This window comes from Engystomops pustulosus, chromosome 1 (genome assembly GCF_040894005.1).
Source record: "Engystomops pustulosus chromosome 1, aEngPut4.maternal, whole genome shotgun sequence".
Classification (NCBI taxonomy): Eukaryota; Metazoa; Chordata; class Amphibia; order Anura; family Leptodactylidae; genus Engystomops; species Engystomops pustulosus.
In genome coordinates, this window is record NC_092411.1 from 104,899,728 (window position 1) to 104,921,439 (window position 21,712).

At 38.4% G+C, this 21,712-nt stretch overlaps 1 protein-coding gene and 1 long non-coding RNA gene across 9 annotated transcripts in view; one reads left to right on the top strand and one right to left on the bottom strand.

Annotated features, from left to right (window-relative positions):
• Nucleotides 1-21,712, bottom strand: part of SYK (spleen associated tyrosine kinase) — a 174,022-nt gene that overhangs the window by 12,724 nt on the left and 139,586 nt on the right. For 7 of the 8 annotated variants that reach the window (XM_072150771.1, XM_072150772.1, XM_072150769.1 and 4 more), the window contains 9 exons: nucleotides 18,951-19,407; nucleotides 14,160-14,320; nucleotides 11,306-11,444; nucleotides 10,833-10,923; nucleotides 9,036-9,082; nucleotides 7,020-7,088; nucleotides 2,675-2,744; nucleotides 1,975-2,158; nucleotides 219-428 (listed from right to left, as the gene is read on the bottom strand). In XM_072150771.1, the coding sequence (XP_072006872.1) occupies nucleotides 219-428; nucleotides 1,975-2,158; nucleotides 2,675-2,744; nucleotides 7,020-7,088; nucleotides 9,036-9,082; nucleotides 10,833-10,923; nucleotides 11,306-11,444; nucleotides 14,160-14,320; nucleotides 18,951-19,352 (1,373 nt within the window). In that variant the 5' untranslated portion in view covers nucleotides 19,353-19,407. The remainder of the gene's footprint in view (nucleotides 1-218; nucleotides 429-1,974; nucleotides 2,159-2,674; nucleotides 2,745-7,019; nucleotides 7,089-9,035; nucleotides 9,083-10,832; nucleotides 10,924-11,305; nucleotides 11,445-14,159; nucleotides 14,321-18,950; nucleotides 19,408-21,712) is intronic. The other variant, XM_072150773.1, reaches the window with a different exon arrangement.
• LOC140129899 (uncharacterized) lies at nucleotides 3,434-10,595 on the top strand. The gene is made up of 5 exons (XR_011855571.1): nucleotides 3,434-3,493; nucleotides 4,104-4,223; nucleotides 6,916-7,116; nucleotides 7,244-7,514; nucleotides 9,724-10,595. It is a non-coding gene; the product is annotated as an uncharacterized lncRNA (long non-coding RNA).

Sequence of the window (21,712 nt, forward strand, 5' to 3'; positions counted from 1 at the left end):
TTAGGGGTTCTCTTACAATTGGTTAGGCAGAAAACAAGCCCTATTACAGCTTTGTTCATGGAAAGATAGATTTTTGAAGGTTGGGAGTGAAAAATGAAAACACAAAAATGGTAAAGGCCAGGTTTTTTAAGTGTATAAATAAATGATAGGGATACATAAAGATCTGTGGAGTGGTTTAAGAAACTGCAAATAGTAGAATGATTCTTCTCTCATTTTACCTGTTTTTAACCAAATATTTATTCAGGGGTCCAAGCTCTGCCAGCTCCATAACCAACATCCAATTCTCAGCTTCACAGATGCCTATCATTCTGACAATGTATGGGTTATCCAGTTGCTGCATCACTGTAGCTTCTCTCAGCAGTTCCTTTTGGATAGAAGGATCATTGCTTTCATTTTTTAGAATCTTTACTGCAACTTTTCTTTCAGATCTGAAAAGATGTCCAAATGTTGGTTGAATTATTCACATTTTAAATATTGGTGATTAGTAAAAATGGATATACATGCACTATATAGTTTTTTAAAAGGACAACTATCACCAGATCAAGAATTGGAAACCAAACACACTGACATACTTGTGTGTGTCCCCACTGGCAGGTTCTACTGCTCTGTTAGTTTCTTATGCCTTGGTTTTTAACAAAAAAGGGCTTTAAAAAGTATGCACATGAGCCTGAGGGGCTCCTATGGAGCATAGAGCTCCTCAGGCTCATTTCCATAATTTAAAAAGCATTTTTTTTCTTAAATACCAGGGCAAAAGAAGAGCAGATCCTGCCAGAGGGGGCACACACCAGTATGCCAGTGTGCTTGGTTTACAATCCTTGATCTGGTGATAGATGTCCCTTAACCCTTTCACGACCTGTGACGTAACCCGCACATCGCTGCCGGCAAAGCTGCCAGCAGCTTAAAATAGATGGCAGCATGTAGGCGCCGCCATCTTGTTGGAGAATGTCACTCCCCGTGAAGACCCGAGGCTGTCTGGATTTAACCCATTTATTACTATGTGCTAATTGCACATTGTAATGAATGAGGATGAAACTCTTCATATACTGCCATACTGTAGTATGTCAGTATTTGAAAGAATAAATCAGACAACCTAGGGTTAAAATACCCTAGGAAGTCTGAAAAATATTAAAAGTAAAAAAACTAAAAATAAAAAAACTAAAAATTCAAATCACCCACCTTTCCCCAGAACTGATATAAATATAAATAAACAGTAAAAATCATAAACACATTAGGTATCGCCACGTCCAAAAATGTCCGATCTATCAAAATATAATAACGTTTTTTCACTCCTTTTAAGCCTGTAACGGAAAATAGCGCCCGAATTTGAAAATGGCACTTTTTTGCCATTTTGAAAGATTTTACAAATTCTATAAAAAGTGATCAAAAGGTCGTACAGCCCTAAAATTGCTAGCATTGAAACTTCATCAGACATCGCAAAAAATGGCACCACCCACAGCTCTTACACCAAAGTATAAAAAAGTTATTAGCGCCAAAAGATAGCAAAATCTGAAAAAAAGTTTTTGTACAGGAGGTTCTCATTTTTGTAAATGTATGAAAACATTATAAAACCTATACAAATTTGGTATCCCTGTGATTGCACCGACCCAAAGAATAAAGTAGACATGTAATTTGGGCCACACAGTGAAAGCTGTAAAATCTATTTTTAATTTTTTTCCCGCTTCCCAGTACACGCATGGAATATTACATACCATCACTATGAAGTGCAGTTGGTTACGCAGAAAACAACTTGCCACACAGCTCTTCGTGTGTAAAAAAAAAGTTATAGATTTTTGATTGTTGGGAGTGAAAAATAGAAATGAAAAAAAAAAAAGGTCCAGGTCTATAAATGGTTAAGTGCTGGTAAATGCCATTTTCATTATTTTGCCCCTTTTAAATAAATGTAAATAGATAAATAAATGCTACTGGTGTTTTGAAAATATTTTTGACAAGGTATATTGCATTTTAAATATCTACCTTGTCAATTTCAATGTCCCTTTTTTCACAGTTCCAAAGTTTCCAGACCCCAGTTCAACTTCATCCAAAGAAAGTTGTTCTCTTTTTATCTCCACTGTTTGTGCCTTCAGCTCATCGGGATCTTCATATATACCACGATATACATCAGTGTCCATTGGCATTGAATACATAGATGAATCTGTACCTGTGATAAAGTTATTTGCAAATTATTTGCTTATGTGATGCCAGGTTTGCACGTAGATAACAGCTTTGTTTTTGTGTCCCAAAACATATCCTGCCATTAGTTAAATCCTTTGACGGCTTTTTACAAAAAAATAATTTGCAAAGTATTCAATATTTGTAGCAAGCTTGTAACAAGCCATTCTCCTTCTTATATCAGGTGAGCTTGTGGCAGACTATATTGCTGTAGTTCAAATCCTATCTGCGACATGTTATAAAACTTGCTGATTTTTATTAGCATTTCAGCAGCAGTGTGAGTGCTGAGAGGAGACTTTCCCTTGCAACAAAAGGGAGGGGAAACATTGTCCCCTGTGTCAGAGATAAGCATCCAGTCTAAGGGAAGGCTGAAATACTTGTGTAAGATTACTATTATTCGAGTTGATTATTTATTTACTGAGCTATCATTTGAAGACTTTCTTCCAACAGAAAACCATTTTATCATACATTGATATGATATTGTTATGTAATAATGGTAACCTACCTCTGTCCAATAGCTGTCTGGACACATATGGATTTGATGAAATGCTTCCAGTTCTTGCAACTGTCGCATTCTGGAATAATCAGTAAGTAATAGTGAATATGCAATAGTGTTAAGAAAAATAACTTATATAGTCATGGGACAATTTATCATGAGCTGGATCCTGCCTGGCGTACAATTGTGCTATAACCGATGTAGCAACTGGTAAAGCCTATACCTAATACGCAGAACTGGAGCTTCCCTGGCCCAGCCTATTCCATACCCCAACTGAGTCTGCACCCCTCCCCTACCACTTTGCATGAAAGTGACATGAGGACACCAGTTAAAGCCAGAAATAATTCCATACAAAATGTAAATTGAATAAATAAAAATTATGATAACATATGAAAAGCTTATACACTTAAGTGTTTTAGTTGACACCTCAAATGGCTTGTTCCCGCAGGACTGAATAGGTCATTTTAAAAGGGGTTGTATAAATGAAACAAGACAATTTATTTACATTAAACAACATACACATTAGACTGCTGATTTCAACCAACTGATATGTATGGGAGTTTCCAAAGATTTCTATCAATGTCAGGAGAAAGAAGAATTGGATATGTTGGATTCCAGTATGCCTGTTCCCAATGTCCTTAATAAGTGAGTTATTTGTCTCCAATACTTACCTCGCGGTCGGAGACAACTGTTTTACATAGGAGCGTACAGCTGACACCTATAGTATCTAAATTATACGGCCAACTTATGTCTCACTAAGGATCCATCTTCACCCTCCCTGTACCTGTCGCCCTAAATGAAATAAAGTTTCATCCCATAAAGAAGCTGGTGAGTGCCGCGTTTTCTTTCTACTACATGATACATAATGAGAATACACAGGTAATATAAACAGTATGTATCTAAGCTGTGTACTGTGCAACAGAATATGATGATTCTATATAAAGTTTGTGTTAAAAATTCCATATTGAGTTTGATTCTGCAAAACAGTTTCTAAGGAAACTACTCAAAAAGCTGTCCTTAATGTAAACAGTACTGAGCATAAGCTGAAATTCCTGTATGTAATATGAGCCTTGCAGAATTAGTGCATATACTGTATTTATGGAATACCATATATAACTTTAGGATAACATTGTAAATGCGAACATACATCCTTATATTTGAATAAACTCTCCAAACTGCATACATTTGCTGTTATATATTTACATACCTGGTTATTTAGTCCTATTATCGTAGTAATACCATAGTGACACAATAATTTGTTAATTTGCAGGGACTCTACATGGCATTCACATCCCCTGAAGTTATTTCATATTTTATTGTATAACAAAACGGAATCCCAATGTCTTTAACACTGATTGATAGGACTATGTAAAACTATGTTATACACACTGTTAAGTGACTTTTCTTCCTTAAAAAATGTTTTTTTAATCAATGGCAGGGGCTGCTGTAAAAAGAATGTATACTTGACGTAGCTCTCTCCTTCACTCCCATCAAGACTAGTTACTGCTGAGATACAGCCGGATGACGTAGGGAAAGGAGATGTGGATTTTCTACAGAGGTGAGAGCAAGCCGCCAGACTTGCCCACGTCAACTCGCTACATTCTCTGCCTGGATACCAGGCAGAGAATCAATGTTCATTTTTTCCTTTTCTGAGCAGAGATTTTATTATGTTGGCCTTATGCTATAAGGGCTCTATGGGAACCTGCCCACAACGTAATTTTTTCAAACAGTGGTGACAGGTTCTCTTTAAAACAAAAAATGTCAGAGGGGATAGGGATGGGGCAGTGGGATTTCAATAGAAAAAATTAGGGGATAAGCTAGGTATGGGAATCAGCTAAAATTGTTGATGGCTGAAAAAGTAGATTGACAGCTATATTTAAAAAATGGGTCGGTTGTTCTCCGTTTAGATATTTTGTGCTTTCACGGTACAATTAATATGGCAATCTTTGGCATATGTAAAAAAAAATCTTGTTTCATAATTTTAAATGGATTTAATCTTGCATATGAAAGAAAGTGCATAGCTGGAGCATGGATGATAGTCTGTTTTCATAACTCTTTGGTGACTTACAGTATACATTTGACTGCTTTATTTGACAAAAAGTGGACTCGAAATTATTTTAAAAATGCTATGTTTTTCTGAAAGTGCTATGCTTAAGCTTTTATCCTTTTTATAAGATACCTCAAAAACAAATTATTTGATTCCGTGTTGTTACTCAATAAAACATGGAAAGAGGCAAGCTGATGAATATTTCTTATATATCATATATAAAAGCTGGATGTTAGGTAAATTTTTACAGAAATTTTCTGTGCTTTTGGTACAAGACCCAACTATATATTGTGATTCAACGCTGCATGTCGTGGATTTTCTTCTGCAAAGTTCCTGTAAAAAAGCTATGTTAATCAACTTCCAATAGGAATATCATTTATATACTGCATATATGCTGTATATATATATATATATATATATATATATATATATATATATATATATATATATATATTATGGAACAGTTGCAAACATTTTTGCCACAAATCTTTATGAACGATTCTACCACAACAAATCCAACACATGTGAATATGGTCTAAAAAAATTCTAGCAAGTGGTTAGGAGGTTAAAAACTTCAAACCAAGAGGATTTAGTATTTATTCACACAGTTAGTAGGATTAAAGCAGCACTGCTGGTTCTCAGATTACACAATGCTCACTTGAGGATTGCTTTGGATGCTCCAAGAGTCTAGAATAAGGAAAGGTACACTACAGCCTTTAAAATCATCTGGAAGACTCGCAGTGCTAACATCCTGTAGAAGACCTGCAGAAAATTACTTATTTTAAACAGGAGCATGTGTTGTACATCTTTTTTTTGCTAACTGCACGGGCTAAAAGTGTACCTCAGCCTTCAAAAAACTTTGAATACATCAGTAGTCCAATATTTTAGTAGTTCTCCTCTCTTAAAGGAAATCTACCACTTACTTTCATCTCTACAAAGCTCCACCGCTGCTTTGTAGAGGTGAACATGTAGACATACCTCCAGGAACATAACATGTAGGCACATACTTCTACCCCGCCTTCTGCCTAATCCGATGCTGCTTCAGTCCAACCTATTAAATTATACTGTGTTCATACAAAGGAAGGCAAAACCTCTGCAAGACTGATGTCAATTGACCTAAAGTAGGGGAAAAATCCTTCTCCATAATCAAAATAAACTCCTTACAAAAAGTGTTATTCCCATACGATGCGATATTATTGCAATCCAGAAAGGCCCAGGTCTCTCTCCAACATGTTCAAATTATCAGCCATTACAACATATAGTGGCAAAGAGTTCCACAGTCTCACTGCTCTTGCAGCAAAGAATCCCTGTCTCTGGCAGTGATAGAACCTAATATAGGCGTAGATGAGTGGTAGATTTCCTTTAAGTCTCTATCTGGGATTTCCTTTTAAAGATAGTGGGTGGAGATCTAGTTGCTGTGACTTACATTAGCACCCTTTTATGTAATTTGACACTTCATTGAACTGCTGTCCATCTTGACAGCAATATGAAATGCAGCAGCTATTATGTGGAAGGAAGAAGGTATAATTAACGGCTATGTAATAGTAGAAATAAACTTTTTAGTGCTAATATTCATTTCACAAGTTTCTTGTGTTCACAGCAAATAATATTTCATGATCTTTCCCATGTGTGAACAAGACAATGATCTGCTAACAAAGATGATTGCATCTTTTACATGGGCATTAAACCATGTAAGCGGGGGATGTGTTGCCAACAATAGGTTGCACAAGGATTATAACTTTAGAAGTAGCTAAAGGGGTTTCCAGTTAGATTAAAAAAAGAAAGGCAGATTTTAAAAAAAATATATAATATAGCTTGTACTCAAAGCTGACCCTCACCATCTCTATACTGACATTGCCCAGATGCCAACTGCTCTCTAACACTTTTACACCAGTAGTAGCCTCAACTACAGGAAGTTGCAGTATATTTTTTATTTCCTATGTGGTTGGAATTAAACCATATTAAATACATATTTCTTTCTAAATTGCATGAAAATATTGCTTTATGGTTGCTTGTCTAATGAGAGGTACATTATAAAGTGTCCATAGACTATTCCTTTATCCATGTGATGGAAAATAGCCCACTCAGAAAAGCAGTGATAGAATGCATTTTTAGTGAAAAGATAGACACATAAAATGTGTCCAATATTTTAAATATTATAATAAATATTTATTTTATTTAACAAAATATATTTTTTTTATAGAACAGTGACATGAATCCTGCAATGCTGCTTTAATATAAGCTGTAGAAGCAAAGCGGCCAGATCTTAAAGCAAAATAAAGCCTTGAAAGAGCATGAACTCTGCACCTTTTTGCTGCCAGCCTTGGGAAAGGAGTAGGATTTGAATCTTGAGATTATTCCACCTGCTGACCAAGTCTAGAAACCATAATGTCAGAGAGGAAAAGTAAGCGTCCTATGAAAACCCTTTTACAAAGTGCTATATCATTATTTTATTGAGACACATATCTGTGTCCACATGGTCCTGGATACTATGGTTTTTTATAATCATTTTTTCTTTTATTGGCTTTCAGTGAACCTTACTGTTTCACCAAGGCAATGTAGTTATTTCAGAAGAGAAGTGGAGCCTGATTTTATCTGACAAAGACACATCTGGTGCTAATGCAAGAATATTCCAGAGACAAATTCAAGGAGAGCTTCAAATGGTCTATGACATTTCAACAAATGTTGCATAAATCAATGCTGTACTATTATTATAAGAAACTTTGTAGGTTTTGTATGTTAGAGAAAAATACTTCTTTTCCATTCATCCACAGGGAAAGAATTAGCAAGAGCTGAGTGAAAGTGAGTGTTCAGTTATTAAACTTGAAAAATGCAAAATGCATATTTGCATCACTTATTAGACATCACTTAAAATGTCTCCTTGACTTCGATCAGTGGAAATAATGAGCAAAGGTGACTGTCATGTAGTGATTACTATGAATAGACAAGTGAATATAAATATAAAGACAGATAAACATATTGTACATGATGTAGCAAAGTCGTATTTGTCATTTTACACTGCAGCATTACTGAATTAACATCTTCACTTCTGTACTTTTATTTTGGTGTCTTGCATAAGCATATGACTCTAGGACTCTAGTGAATGAAGATGTATTGTAGCATCGGAAGAAGAGTTCCTCATGTAATTCAGTACAATATAGGAAGTCATAAATCCTTACATTACTATAAATGGGGCAAATTTTCTAAGCTAGGCTTAATTTGCATCTCAAAACTATAGGAGTTATTTAGCTTTATTTTGGAAATTCACTGCTTTGTTTTGTTTGGTTCCCCAAACTTAATTTTATTATATTCAAACACTTTTTTGTGTGATAAAGTGTGTGGCTGATCAAGAAGGGTGTGGTTTGTACAACAATATTGAAAAAAAAAATCTGCTATAAATTTAGCTAACGTATTTACTCGAGTATAAGCCAACCCTAGTAGAAGCCGAGATACCTAATTTTAACACAAAAAATTGTGAAAACCTATTGACTCGAGTACAAACCTAGGGTGGGAAATGTATTGGTCACATCCAGTATATAGCTAGTCAGTCCCCTTCCCCCATAGTATAAAGCTATCCAGGCCCTGCCCTGAGTATATAGCCAGCAGCCCCCTGTCCCCAGTATATAGCTTGGCAGCCCCCTGCCCCCAGTACATAGCCTGGCAGTCCCCTGGCCCCAGTATAAAGCCTGGCAGTCCCCTGTCCACTGTATATAGACTGGCAGCCCCCTGCCCCCAGTATATAGCCTGGCAACTCCTTGGCCCCAGTATAAAGCCAGCCAGACCCTTCTCCGAGTATGCCCAGCCTTTAAAAACAACACTGAACTCACCTTTCCAACCCCCTGCAGGTCCTCTACTGTCCCTGCGCAGTTCCATTGTGCGCACCTTGAAGTCAGCCACTTGCTGACATTATAGTGTGTGCTGATTGAAGCACATACACTATGATGTCAGCCAGCGGCTGATGTCGTGGTGCATGTGACAGAAACATGCATAGACACAGAGCTGAAGCTGTGAGGGCATCAGAAGGTGAGTACAGTGTTTTTTTTTAAAAGGCTAGGCAAACACTGTAATCACCTTTCTGGGGCCCCCCACAGGTCCTCTTCCGTTCCTGTGTAGTTCCCTTGTACGCACCATGACGTCAGCCGCTTGCTGACATAATAGTGTGTGCTGATGGCTGCACACACACTATGATATCAGCAAGTGGCTGAACCATGCAAGAACATATTGTGTTATAATATAATAATATATTATAATATAATAATATCACATTCGGGTATGTGTTCAGTTTCTATGAACTTTTAGTACATACTTTTTAATGTGACTTACCCTTGAAGGCAGTCTAGGAAGTCCTTGCTGTTCATGGAAATTAAATCCTTAAAAAGAATTAATGAGAGTAAAGAATTTCCAATGTGCAATCATATTACTACTGCTTGGTGCATCCATTAAATGATCAAATGAAACAATAATAGGCATATCTAGAATTTAGACATTTTTGTTAAATTATTAAAAATATGATATTAACATAAGTGTTTATACCCTTTACTCTAGACGCTGTACCATGATTTTCAGTTCTCTCCAGGAATGTAAGACTGGGTTCAAGAGGTTGTTTCTAAGCCACTTTTGGTTATTTTGGCTGTGCGCTGAGGTTACTCAAAGTTATAAGGCAAAAATATTTCTGTACTTTGTTCCATTCAAATTCTTCCCAAAACCTGTTCTAGCTGATGAAAAACATCCTTCATTGATAGGATGGTGTATTGGATCTGGTATCTATTGGACTCTCGGTCACCTCTCTAAGGCCCTGTGGGATAGCCAGATATAGGAAATGTTCTGGTTCCTCCCCAATCATCTTCAATTTACAAAGTATGAAGGCTAGTATGCTCATTAAGACTTTATGAGCAGCATGAACAGTAGAATTATATTGTAAACTTTTTCAGATCTATGCCTCCACATGATCTTGTCTCTGAGCACTACATTGAGTTCTTTCCTTCTCATTTCTTGCTTTTTTCTCTCATAGACATTGTCTGCTCTGAGGAAGGGATGTTTCTAAATCATGTCCAGTCATCTGAATTAAGTACAGGTGGATGTCAATCAAGGTGTAGAAACATTTTGGAAGATGATGTAATGCATGATCTGGGAACAGACACAAGAAACAGACAGAAAGTGGGCCCTGAGACTAATCCCCTTTCCAGCTGTCCCTGCCTACTTGCCTAAATTTAGCCCAGCCACTACGAGATGATTAGAAGACAAAACAAACACAGAAGAATAGTCTCCAGAGCTGGGTCACAGCTAAGAGGGCAAATGCAGAACAAAATCACAAAATTGCAGGAGGAAAGTCTAAGTATAGGCAAAAGATCAAGATAACAGAATACAGAGATCAGAGATATCACATTACCTAGATACCAGGAGCTTACTACAAATTGGGTCTGTAGCAGAAAACACCTAAGGGAGGAGACCAGGCCTCTTATGTGATGCCAGAGCCCTGGTCCTAAAAAAGCACAACTCTGACATCCAGACAAAACAGGAAGGCAGCAGATGTAGAGTCTTTCAGTAACGGCCAGTTAACTGATGATGAACTGGAGCAGAGCTACAAGGAAGTGATGGGTATGGTGCAATTCACACTAGCAATATTTGAGTGAAACATAGTAACCTGATCACTGCATTATCAGCCCTGTTCTACGGAGAGAGGATGATGCAGGCACAGATGCTACGGTTGATTAAAAGAAATGGAAGGATTTTAATTTTAAGTGTCATAGCAAAGGGTTTGAAAAGCTGCAATATTACAAAATGTGAAAAAATTATCATTATACTATATATTTAACTTTATATTTTGTCAAATACAATTTCATTGTCTCTGTCAATGAAACCCCATAACACAAGAAGGGAGCTATTTTTAAATTGTGGCTCTCAAACATGAGTGAGCATAAATCTCACAGTCACATGTTTGTCTTTTTATCCAAATAGTGACCTGACCACCTGACATTAACAGCCATGAGATAAGTAATAGACATTTTAATAATTATCAAACTTTGATTATGGACATATAAGTGTTTCTATTACTATCTTATCATATTAGCGAAGCCTTACATACTTTACTTTTTTTTACAGTCTTACAGATGAACATACCTGTAGCACCGCTGTTAGTAGCTGATCGTTGACATGAATTTGTCAGCACTCTCAAAAGTCCATCAGGTTTGTAGGAATAATGTTCCACCAACTAATTGCAATATAATATATATAAATAAAAAAATGGATATAACATTAGCTAGAACAGTGGTTCTCAACCTAGGGTTTATGAAGAGGTTATACTGGAGTGTCAGGGGGGCTTAGCAGTGTTCGGAGAACAGAAAAACAAATAGCAACACTTGCAATTACTTATGTACCAAACATTTTTTATTGTTTGTGCTACCTTATTGCTGAGGGGCTTTAGCTAGGTAGAGTTTACAATCATACAGTATTGATAATATGATTTTGGGGTGTAGGCAAATCAGATACATTAAGGCTTGTGCTCTGACCATAGAACATCCTAGCAACAACCGGCTTTATTTAGGATGAAATAGTTTTCTTATATTTTTTAACTTTTGAAAGAGCAGTCATACCTGCCACAAAGTATCAAATTTCTTTCCTTCTGGTATTGACAGTTTCCCAGTTTTATCTCGATCAATGCGATAATGTGAAACCTTTCGATCATGAATCAAACACAAAGCATATGATCCATTGTTGTCCCGTTCTCTTATTCTGAAGCAGAAAATACAATAATAAAGGTGTACAATAAGGTATCAAAATTATACTTTTTCAAGAATTCATTCACATTAAAAGGAAATCTAAAAGCAGAATTAACTAATATAAATCTTCATCACCTACATCAGTGACGGCAAACCTTTTAGACACGGAGTGCCCAAACTACAACCAAAACCCACATATTTTTCGAAAAGTGCCAAAGCCACAATTTAAGCAGTTACTTATTACTCCCTTCTCTGTCACAGGTTTAAAATGTATAGGCACCTGAGGACACCAATACAGTAGAAAGAAGGAAAAGAAGCTTGAATCATCATTGTAGCTTCCTTATAGGGTCCTGGGCTGCCTGTGATTGTAAGAGGCCTTGAGTCCTGTCTGGCAAACCCTGCCCAGGGGTGATGGCAAGGTGCCCAAATAGAGGGCTCTGAGTGCAACCTCTGGCACCCGTGTCGTAAAAAGTCGTAAAATTTATTCTAGCCTAGGGTTTCTACGTCACCTGAGCGCCTCAGTGCAACTCCCCCTGTTGCCCTAGCAGTTCTGCCCAGTCCCGTCTGTTCACCGTGCATAGAGCAGGTGACGGGCAGGACTGCTAGTGCATCAGGGGAAGTGAATAAATTATAGGGTGATGAGCTCTAAGGTGCTTCACTGACGTAGCCAGAGCTCCCCAGGCTAGTAATAATACTAACTGCAATTGCAGCGTATACAGTTATAATAAAAGAAGTACCAAGGAACATAGTTATGAGGAACTTCTGAGGAACTTCTGATTAGGACACATGTCCTTTAAGTCTCCTAATACAAGTAAATAGTAAAAAAAATTGTAAAAGTTTTACCCCCTTTTTGTTTAGCACCTATAAAAACAAATAAACAAAAAACCTTAAACACATTAGATATCGTATAAAAAAAATTCCATTACTGTTAAAATATGAAAACCATAATTCCATATGGTGAATATTGAAATTAAGTATATTTCCCAAAATGGTATACCGGTACATGAAAACTTCAGTTTGTCGTGAAACAATAATATACTATACATATGCTTCATGCATAAAAATTAATGGTGTAATTTGGTATATCTGTGCTTGTTCTAACTCAAAGGCAACGGGGCTTATTTACTAAGGGTCGCGGATCGCACTTTTGTCAGACTTTGCACCAGGATTTGCACAGCTTTCACAGGTATTTAACAAGTGTCTGTGCTGGGAGGCGTGCCATCGGACGATCCAACTGATTCGAACTGAGTGCGGGATATAACTTTCAAATTGTGCCACAAGACCAAGCACTTACATGCACCAGGCAGAAGAAGATGAACTCCAGCAGACCTGAGCGGGGAAGCGACACATGCAGGATATTGAGTGAACAATCTTAGTGAAACGTGGCAGAGTACCTGATTGTCGGACAATGCACTTTCTGTGAACTACAGGGGGAATGTAAGTAAATGTGCCCCAATGTGTTATTTGGCAGTAAATGACACACACCCTTTATTCTCTGAGTGAAAAGTGAAAGCCTTTAAAACGAATACATTACATTACACTGCATTGCATTGAATTTATGGTATAATAGATGTGAGTTGCGGCATTTATTGCAAAGGTGATGTTTTTATTTCCCTTCAGATGACACAATACAATACATTGCAATACTTTTGTAAAGACTACACATTCCAGAATGCAGAAAGCAACTTCTTGGCTGACGCTGCACCAGGTTGTGTTTTGCTAGTATGAGACACTTTGTGAAAAGAGCCTGTTTCACTCTTAGATAAGCTACTTTTTACTAACCACTGGTCAGTACAGGATGTAACAAAAAAAACTGCAACAGATCAGAAACCACAAACAAACTCAGAAGTCTGTACAGCTTCTGGTAACAAGTATTCTTCATTTTTATTTAAATGCAAAGTAGCATTTTGCTGCTTCAGGGACGTTGCCTCTAAATGAAGTGCACCCTCTCTTGTCCGCTTGCTCACTGTCAATGAAGGCTCTGCGAAAGGCAATAGTGAGTGGCACTGGGTAATAGAGAATGCACTGGACCCTGCAGTTATGTATATTGTATAGAAAAATGCTCATATGAGGATAAAGAAAATGAATCTTTTTTTGCTTTTAAGTGCATAGATTTTATTTTAAAAATATATTTCTCAAGGTGCTACTAAACCATATTTGTTCATAAATTAAGTTATTATTAGTTATTACGTTTATATATTCCTTTACTTATATCCTCAGGATATGTAGTCTATTTAGTTTGTGGTCTTCAAAGGTGGTATTCACCTTGGTGTGTCATTTTAATATTTGTTTTATATTAATTGAATAAAGCTATATTTTTACAATTAAAAATAGATGTTAGTTCACTTCAATTTTTGTAGGCTTTATTATTTAAAGGATCAGCTAAACCACTATATGTGATCAACTATATGGGGTGTAGCATCACCCATATGGTATAAATTGAAGACAAGGAAAATATTATTACTCCTGCAGTCCTTCATTTCTCTACAGATTTGTTACTTACATATATTGACCTACCACTTCTTCTGACATTAAAAGTTCTAACATCTACTAAAGGGAGAGAGGGAAGTGTGACAGTTTTCTGTCAGTGCACAGATAAAATTGAAGGATTTACAATGCTTAAATTGTGAAAGTTTTATACAGTGGCTTACGTGCTCCCCTGTGACCACACCAAGCACTATAGTTATACAAATAGGTGTGCAAATTATCATACATGATGTTTACTTACAGAAAAGTCCCATTGGTCTTTATACCATTCAGTAGTAAATGTTCAGATTCCTCTCTTGAAATGCTGCCATGGAACCAAGGCATTCTTTCATGGGCAGTGGTAGCAATCAACTTCTCTAACTGGGGCTTTTGGCTGATAATTGCTTGTTCAAGGGCTTCACCCTATAAATGACAAAAAAGCGTTAAAATTAATAATGGACACTGTCCACTGCTCATTTCTGTGCAGCCGATTTCCTTTCAGTTTGCCTCGATTCTGCCATTAGGCTGTCCTCAGCAATGTGTGCAACATCTCTACAACATCTTACGTGCCCTGCAACATCTGAAACATCTCATATGCTCTGAAGCATACAGTATTGGTTGATGCTCATCCAGCTTAGAACAACTTGTCTGAGTTCAAGGTTCTCTAGTTCTTGTTCAGTTATGAAGGTGCTTATTGATTGTTTTTTGTGATTGCTGTCTGCTCTGACCCTCATTTTTCCAACATTAATTGATTTGTAAGATCACACCCAGAGCCCCTGGGCAACAGAGCCTTAGTGGGCCCCGTCGAGGTTCGCCCTCCCCTACCCAGCATAGCCACACTGCCCCCCTCCTCCTATAGACACACTACCTCCTCCCCCTGTGGACACACTGCCCACCTCCCCCTGTGGACACACTGCCCCCTCCCCCTGTGGACACACTGCCCCCCTCCCTGTAGACGCACTGCCCCCCCTATAGACACACTGCCACCCCTCTATAGACACGCTTTTCCCCTTCCAGTTACACTGCTCCCTCTCTCCTTCCCACTCCAGCTACACTGCCCCCACTCCGGGAAAGAAAAATAACTCACCTTTCCTCGTTCTCCCTGAGCAGCGCCTGCAGCCGCCTTCCATATGCGCCGGCTCTGGAGCTGGCACATGTGATCTGATGACGTCATGATGTGCACCAGCTTCAGAGCCACTGCAGTGCGGGGCGCCGCTTCGGGGGAACAAGGAAGGGTGAGTTATGGATTCTGCTTGATTACTTTTTTGCCTCTAGGCTGTGCTCGTCAGGACACAACCCAAAAGAGAGCCGAAGAAAACCTCAATAAATGAATAAAATAAACAATGTACTTTATTAAAGTGACAATGCACACATTACAAAAACATGTATTAGGACAGAAATGGGGGGGGGGGAACAATTTGGCCCCTGATGGAAATTGGGGCAACCATCGAAAACATAAGCGCCCTAAAAGAAACCCCTGAACCTAATGTAGGAAAACTAGTGCTACAGACTGCACGGTCTGATAGATAATAGTAAATGGTGCAAACGGGAGTGTAAGAAAGAGGAGGTCTCCTCAATGCAGTCCTATGTGCAGTGGGGACCGGGGGTACCAACCGGCTCCCACTAAACACACAATCATTTATTGCTTACCCGTGAGCATGATGATAGGTTCTATGGGGGATCCTAGGAGGCCAGTAGACATACACCCCGACGCGCGTCCTGACGAAGCATCAGCGAAACGCGCGTCGGGGTGTATGTCTACTGGCCTCCTAGGATCCCCCATAGAACCTATCATCATGCTCACGGGTAAGCAATAAATGATTGTGTGTTTAGTGGGAGCCGGTTGGTACCCCCGGTCCCCACTGCACATAGGACTGCATTGAGGAGACCTCCTCTTTCTTACACTCCCGTTTGCACCATTTACTATTATCTATCAGACCGTGCAGTCTGTAGCACTAGTTTTCCTACATTAGGTTCAGGGGTTTCTTTTAGGGCGCTTATGTTTTCGATGGTTGCCCCAATTTCCATCAGGGGCCAAATTGTTCCCCCCCCCATTTCTGTCCTAATACATGTTTTTGTAATGTGTGCATTGTCACTTTAATAAAGTACATTGTTTATTTTATTCATTTATTGAGGTTTTCTTCGGCTCTCTTTTGGGTTGTGTATTGCATAGTTTTTTTGGGAGTTGCGGTGATATACTGCTGTACCAAATTGGGCTGCCTCTTTCTTTTTTGGTTTGTGTGTGCTCGTCAGGAGCCCAGCATAGAGGCAGAAAAGTAATCAAGCTGGATGGTGATCATTTGTACCAGTGTCTTAAAGTGACACTGGTACAATTGATCTGGGGGCCCGAGTGTGCCCCTCCAGCACCTTGTGGCCCTGGCACTTTCCCAGGTTGATTACACCTTTGTGTCGTTTCTTATGGCAATCAATTTGACACCTCCTCTTTATTCTTTGGGTAGGTATGATTACAGGGATACCAAATTTATATAGGTTTTATTAGGTTTAGTAGATTTTAAACAATGTAAATCTTTTGTGCTATGTAAATTATGCTATGCTCTGATGTTCTAATTTATATAAATTTGGGACCTATATAACCGTTTTTAATTCAAATTTATGAATGAAGAAGAGGCGAAAAAGTGGCGATTCAGACAGTTGGGCATTATTTTCTATTATGATGTTCACGGATGGGAGGAATCTTTTTATATTTTGATAAGTTTAAGAGCTGTGTGTTGGCTTGTTTTCTGTGTAACAAATAGTGATGGTATTGAATATTCCATGCCTTGTACTGGGAAGCGGGAAAAAAATTCCAAACACAGTGAAAGTATGAAAAAATGCATTTGCGCCATTTTCTTGTGGGCTTTGATTTTATGGCTTTGACTATGTGCCCCAAAGGACATGTTTTCTTTATTCTTTGAGTGTGTACGATTACGGGGATACCACATTTGTATAGGTTTCATAATATTTTCATACATTAACAATAATTAAAACCTCCTGTACAAAAAAATGTTGTCAATTGATTTTTCCATCTTCTGGCGCTAATAACTTTTTCATACCATATATACTTGAGTATAAGTCGACCCGAGTGTAAGCCGAGACCCCTAATTTCAACACAAAAAACTGGGAAAAACTATTGACTTGAGTATAAGTCAAGGGTGGGAAATGCATTGATCACAGCCTCCCAGTATATAGCAGGCCAGCCCACTGTAGTATATAGTCTTCCAGCCCACTGTAGTATATAGTCTGCCAGCCCCTGTAGTATACAGCCGGCCCAGCCCCTGTAGTAAACAGCCTGCCCAGCCCCTGTAGTATACAGCCTGCCCAGCCCCTGTAGTATATAGTCTGCCCAGCCCCTGTAGTATACAGTCTGCCCAGCCCCTGTTGTATAAAGCCTGCCAGGCCCTGCAGTAGGAAAAAAAAATAACACTATACACCTTTCCAACGTCCCCCGTAGGTCCTCTTCTGTCTCCTATGCTCCGGTGCCACCTTGGGTCCTTCGGTCCTCTTCAGCTCCTCTTCGGGACGTTCCACTCCTCTTCGGGTCTTCACGCTCAGCCGGCAGACAGAATGACGTCAGCTGCTCGCCGACGTCATTGTTTGTGAGCCATCGGCATCGCAAAGGGGACCAGAAGAGGAGCAGAACTTCCCAAAAAGGAGCCAAAGAGGAGCTGAAGAACCAGAAGAGGATCCGAAGGACCCGAGGTGGCACCGGAGCATCAAAACAAGAACAGGACCTATGGGTGATGTCGGAAAGGTGAGTTTTGCCTTATTTTTTTTTCTTGACTTGAGTATAAGCCGAGTTAGGGTTTTTGACCACAAATTTTGTGCTGAAAAACTCTGCTTATACTTAAGTATATATGGTACTTTGGTGTACGGAGCTGTGGGTGATGTTATTTTGTGCGACTTTTGATGATGTTTTCAATGCTACCACTATTAAGACTGTACAACCTTTTGAAAACTTTAAAATTATTTTTTATATTTTTTGAAATGGCAAAAAAGCGCCATTTTCAACTTTGGGTGTTATTTTCCATTACCGAGTTAAACACAGTGAAAATGCCAGATCTATCAAAATATAATAACTGTTTTTCAGACACGTACCTAATGTGTTTATGCTTTTTACTGTTTATTTCTATTTTTCCAATTCTAGGGAAAGGGGGATGATTTGAATTTTTAGATTTTTCATTATAATTTTTTTATTCCTTTTTTTATTTTTACTTTTGCTATTTTTCCACTTTAACTTAAACTTTTACTTTAACCCTAGGTTGTCTTATGGATCCTACCATATACAGTATGGCAGTATATGGGGTTAAAACAAGACAGCCTCAGGTCTTTGGAAGACTGAGGCTGTCATGGAAACTGATTGCCCCTCCCCGATGATGTCATGGGGAGCGAGAAATTGCACCAAGATGCCTACGCACCGCCATTTTTTAAAAGTCACCGGCAGCTTTGCCGACGGCGATCGATGGGGTAACACCTGCGGTCGGTGCTTACACCGAGTGTTACCGGTAAGACTTACCGGCTATGGAGAGGGCTCAGCCCGTGAGCCCTCTCCATGCACCGGGACCCGACGCGTGCCATACTATCACGGCGCACGTCAGGAAGAGGTTAATACTTTGACATTTTGCCAGATTCTGAAGCTAGTAACTTTTCTATACTAGGGTTTACTGGCATATTTAATGTTTCATTTTTTATGCCACGCTCTGATTTTTTAATTTATATAAATTATGACTTTGTTTATTTATTTTTTTTTTTTACTATAGTTTAATTTTATTTACTATTATTTCAGGCCTCCTAGGGTAATTTAACCTTGGAGGGTCTGATAACTCCTACTCTATACTGCAATACTACTGTACCCTGTATGCGGACTTCTGACAGTATCAGAATATCTGTCTGATATAGTTATAATACTGGTTAATGGTCAGTTAACAAAAAGCTTTTATTGTAAAATTCAAATTATTTTTTTATTAAAGATATATGATAACATCAACCTTACAGGCAGAAAATATGAGGAGGCTGAATTGTGTCTCAATTCATGCTCCATTGAAGACAATGTTACCTGTAAATTCCATGTTTGCTGTACATACTCTCTGATAAGATTTTCCTTTAGGTCTTCAAAAGGTCCTATTTTTGGTTGAACACCAGATGGGCGATTGCAGGGTTTCTTTAGCAAACAGACAAGTCCGCTGCTTTCATGAGCATGGTAATTGCAAAGCTCAGCTGGAGAGTTATGTGATATTCCACCAGTTATTGCATATGTTCCACTCAATTCCCTTTCTATGGTATAGTGGTAATATTTTCGACCGTGAGATACTGATAGTGCATAGCCTCCAAGGTAACTTCTGCTCTGCCGCAACAAATAAAGGCCATCACTCAAACCTCCTTGTTTAAGATAGTTCTCAGCTTCTTCTCGTGTTATATTGCCAAAAAAATATGGCAACTGGTTTGTTCCTTCTGCCATTTCCCAAGAAAACACTTAAGATTTAATATCCACAGCCAAAGGTGCAATCTGGGACCTATAAAATCAAAAGCAGATTTTTAAATCGTAGCAGTTTTTTATTTACATGATAAAGTGCATTTAATTTGTATGATGGTTCTCCATGTGTGCTTTTAAGTAGACATTAAAGGAAATCTACCATGAAAATCAAGCATGATAAAACAGAGACCCTTAATCATACATCTAGGCATCTCATAATCTTATTTATAAATAAAATAAAAAAAAAGATTCCTACCTTCTAAAATCAACTTTTAAAATGAAGCTAATAATCTATAAGGGCTTTGGTGGGTGTTACCTTGGTTCATTTTAAATGCATACTTTCTGGTGATCCCTATACATATCCCTATATCCCTATACAGTACGGTATATATTAACTACAAGGAATACTGCATAAACTGGTACAGCTCCAGGCAAAACTAAATTGGCAACCCCAGGTAGATGGTTGGGGTAGAATGTGGTGCACAGTAAAAGCGACTAAGACGCTTGTAAAGTGAGGGATACCCATGATTTCTCTTTTTGGATAAACACATCATACTTTCCAAGATTTTTCCATTGCTCCCCCTTGTGTACTTTGCACATTGATATCCACAATCTACTAGAGCTACACATAGCTATAAATGCAGCTTCTGTCATTCCTTCGGTCTCTTCCCTTGTAGACCGGGCCGGCACCAACACTGGGCATATCTGGGCAAATGCCGGGGCCCACAGCTGCTGGGGAGCCCACATAAGGTTGTACATAAGGAATCATTGGGGGTGAGGAGAACTGTATCTAATGAATCTGTAGGGGGTCAGGGCAGCTTATATAAAATAAGCATTAGGTGATTGTATATAAAATAACCACGAGGGGGCTGTTTGGCATTATAAACTAGGAGATATGTTTTAGTTTCTGACTTTTTAATTCTACCACTTGAGTTCACTGCAAAGTTGCCCACTGAAGCTCTCCCCCCCAGGGGCCTACTGAAACCTAGAGCCGGCCCTGCTTGTAGACTGTGTTGGTTCTTTTTTACTGTGTTGGCCATGACCACCAAATAGTTAGTCCAGAAGGGAGGAGGAACAACTGTTTTGTGAAACAAGAAAAACACTATGCTAATACCTCTCATGAATAAAAATAAAGGATACGGATAAAAAAAGGCCTTTGTAGAGGGCCGTACCAACAACAGGCAGTATGCCTAGCATACATACTCTCTTTTTCTGCCAGAGGTATAACGCCTGCATCCACAGGGTGCACATGAGGTGTTTAAGTGACTATCCATATATTTATTTTATGATTAACGTGTGTTCAAACATTTGTGACCCTGTAAAATATTTAGATTAAATAAAAATAAATAAAATTATGTTATCCACATGGAGCATTAAGACTGTGGACAGGTAAATTCACAATTGCAGCAAAGAACATGGGATTTAAACAAACCAAATCCATATGCTGCATATAAAATATGTGAGCTTGTTAGAGAGTAAGGATGAGGATAAGTATGGTGCTGAATGTGTATTATTCAATATGGTTCTTTATGAGAAAATATAATAAAGAAGTTGAAATAGAAGGGTGTAAGAATTTGGCTGACTAAGGAGTGGAGTTCAAGTGGGGTACTGGGGGGAAATGCCTAATTTACAGAATAAACTGTCAGCTTGCAAGAAGATGATGGAATTTATATCCTCATCAATAGCTGGGCCATCAAAAGTTGATTGTGGAGATGCTGAGGCCCCTGCACAATACAACTATTCACTGTGTAAACACAGGGAATGAATCTTCTCTTCACTTCCAATGGGAGCTGTAGATAATGGGGCACATTTACTGACCCGTCCCGTCGCGATCCCTGTCGTGCGTTGTACGACGAGGATTCGCAGCTGCCGCGATTCACTAAGATTGTGCGTCTGAAACCACTATGACATAATGCAGCAGTAAAGCATTTTAATGTTGACTATTTTAGGGGAAAGAAAGTGAAACTGCTCCTCCACTGAAATTAATTATGTAATATGTAGTAACACTTAGCTTTGATTTCTCTAACACATTTAAAAATCATTGCTTCCATTACCTGACAAATTGTATTAGAACAAGATATCTGTGAGGTCAAGAATTTAAGAGCTAAAATAATAATTCTTTTATATTAACATTGCCCAAACTTAAGAAATAAAAGTTCCTTTTGCTCCAATTTACCTCCATAAATGGCCAAAATTCTTACCTTTATCAGTTTTTACTTATAATACATAGATCATCTGCTTAAAGCTAGAAATGACCAAGCCACATGAGGAGTTTTGCTATTTCCTGAGGAAATAGATTTAATATGTACTCTGTATATAATCTACAGATAACTGTATAGTGTAAA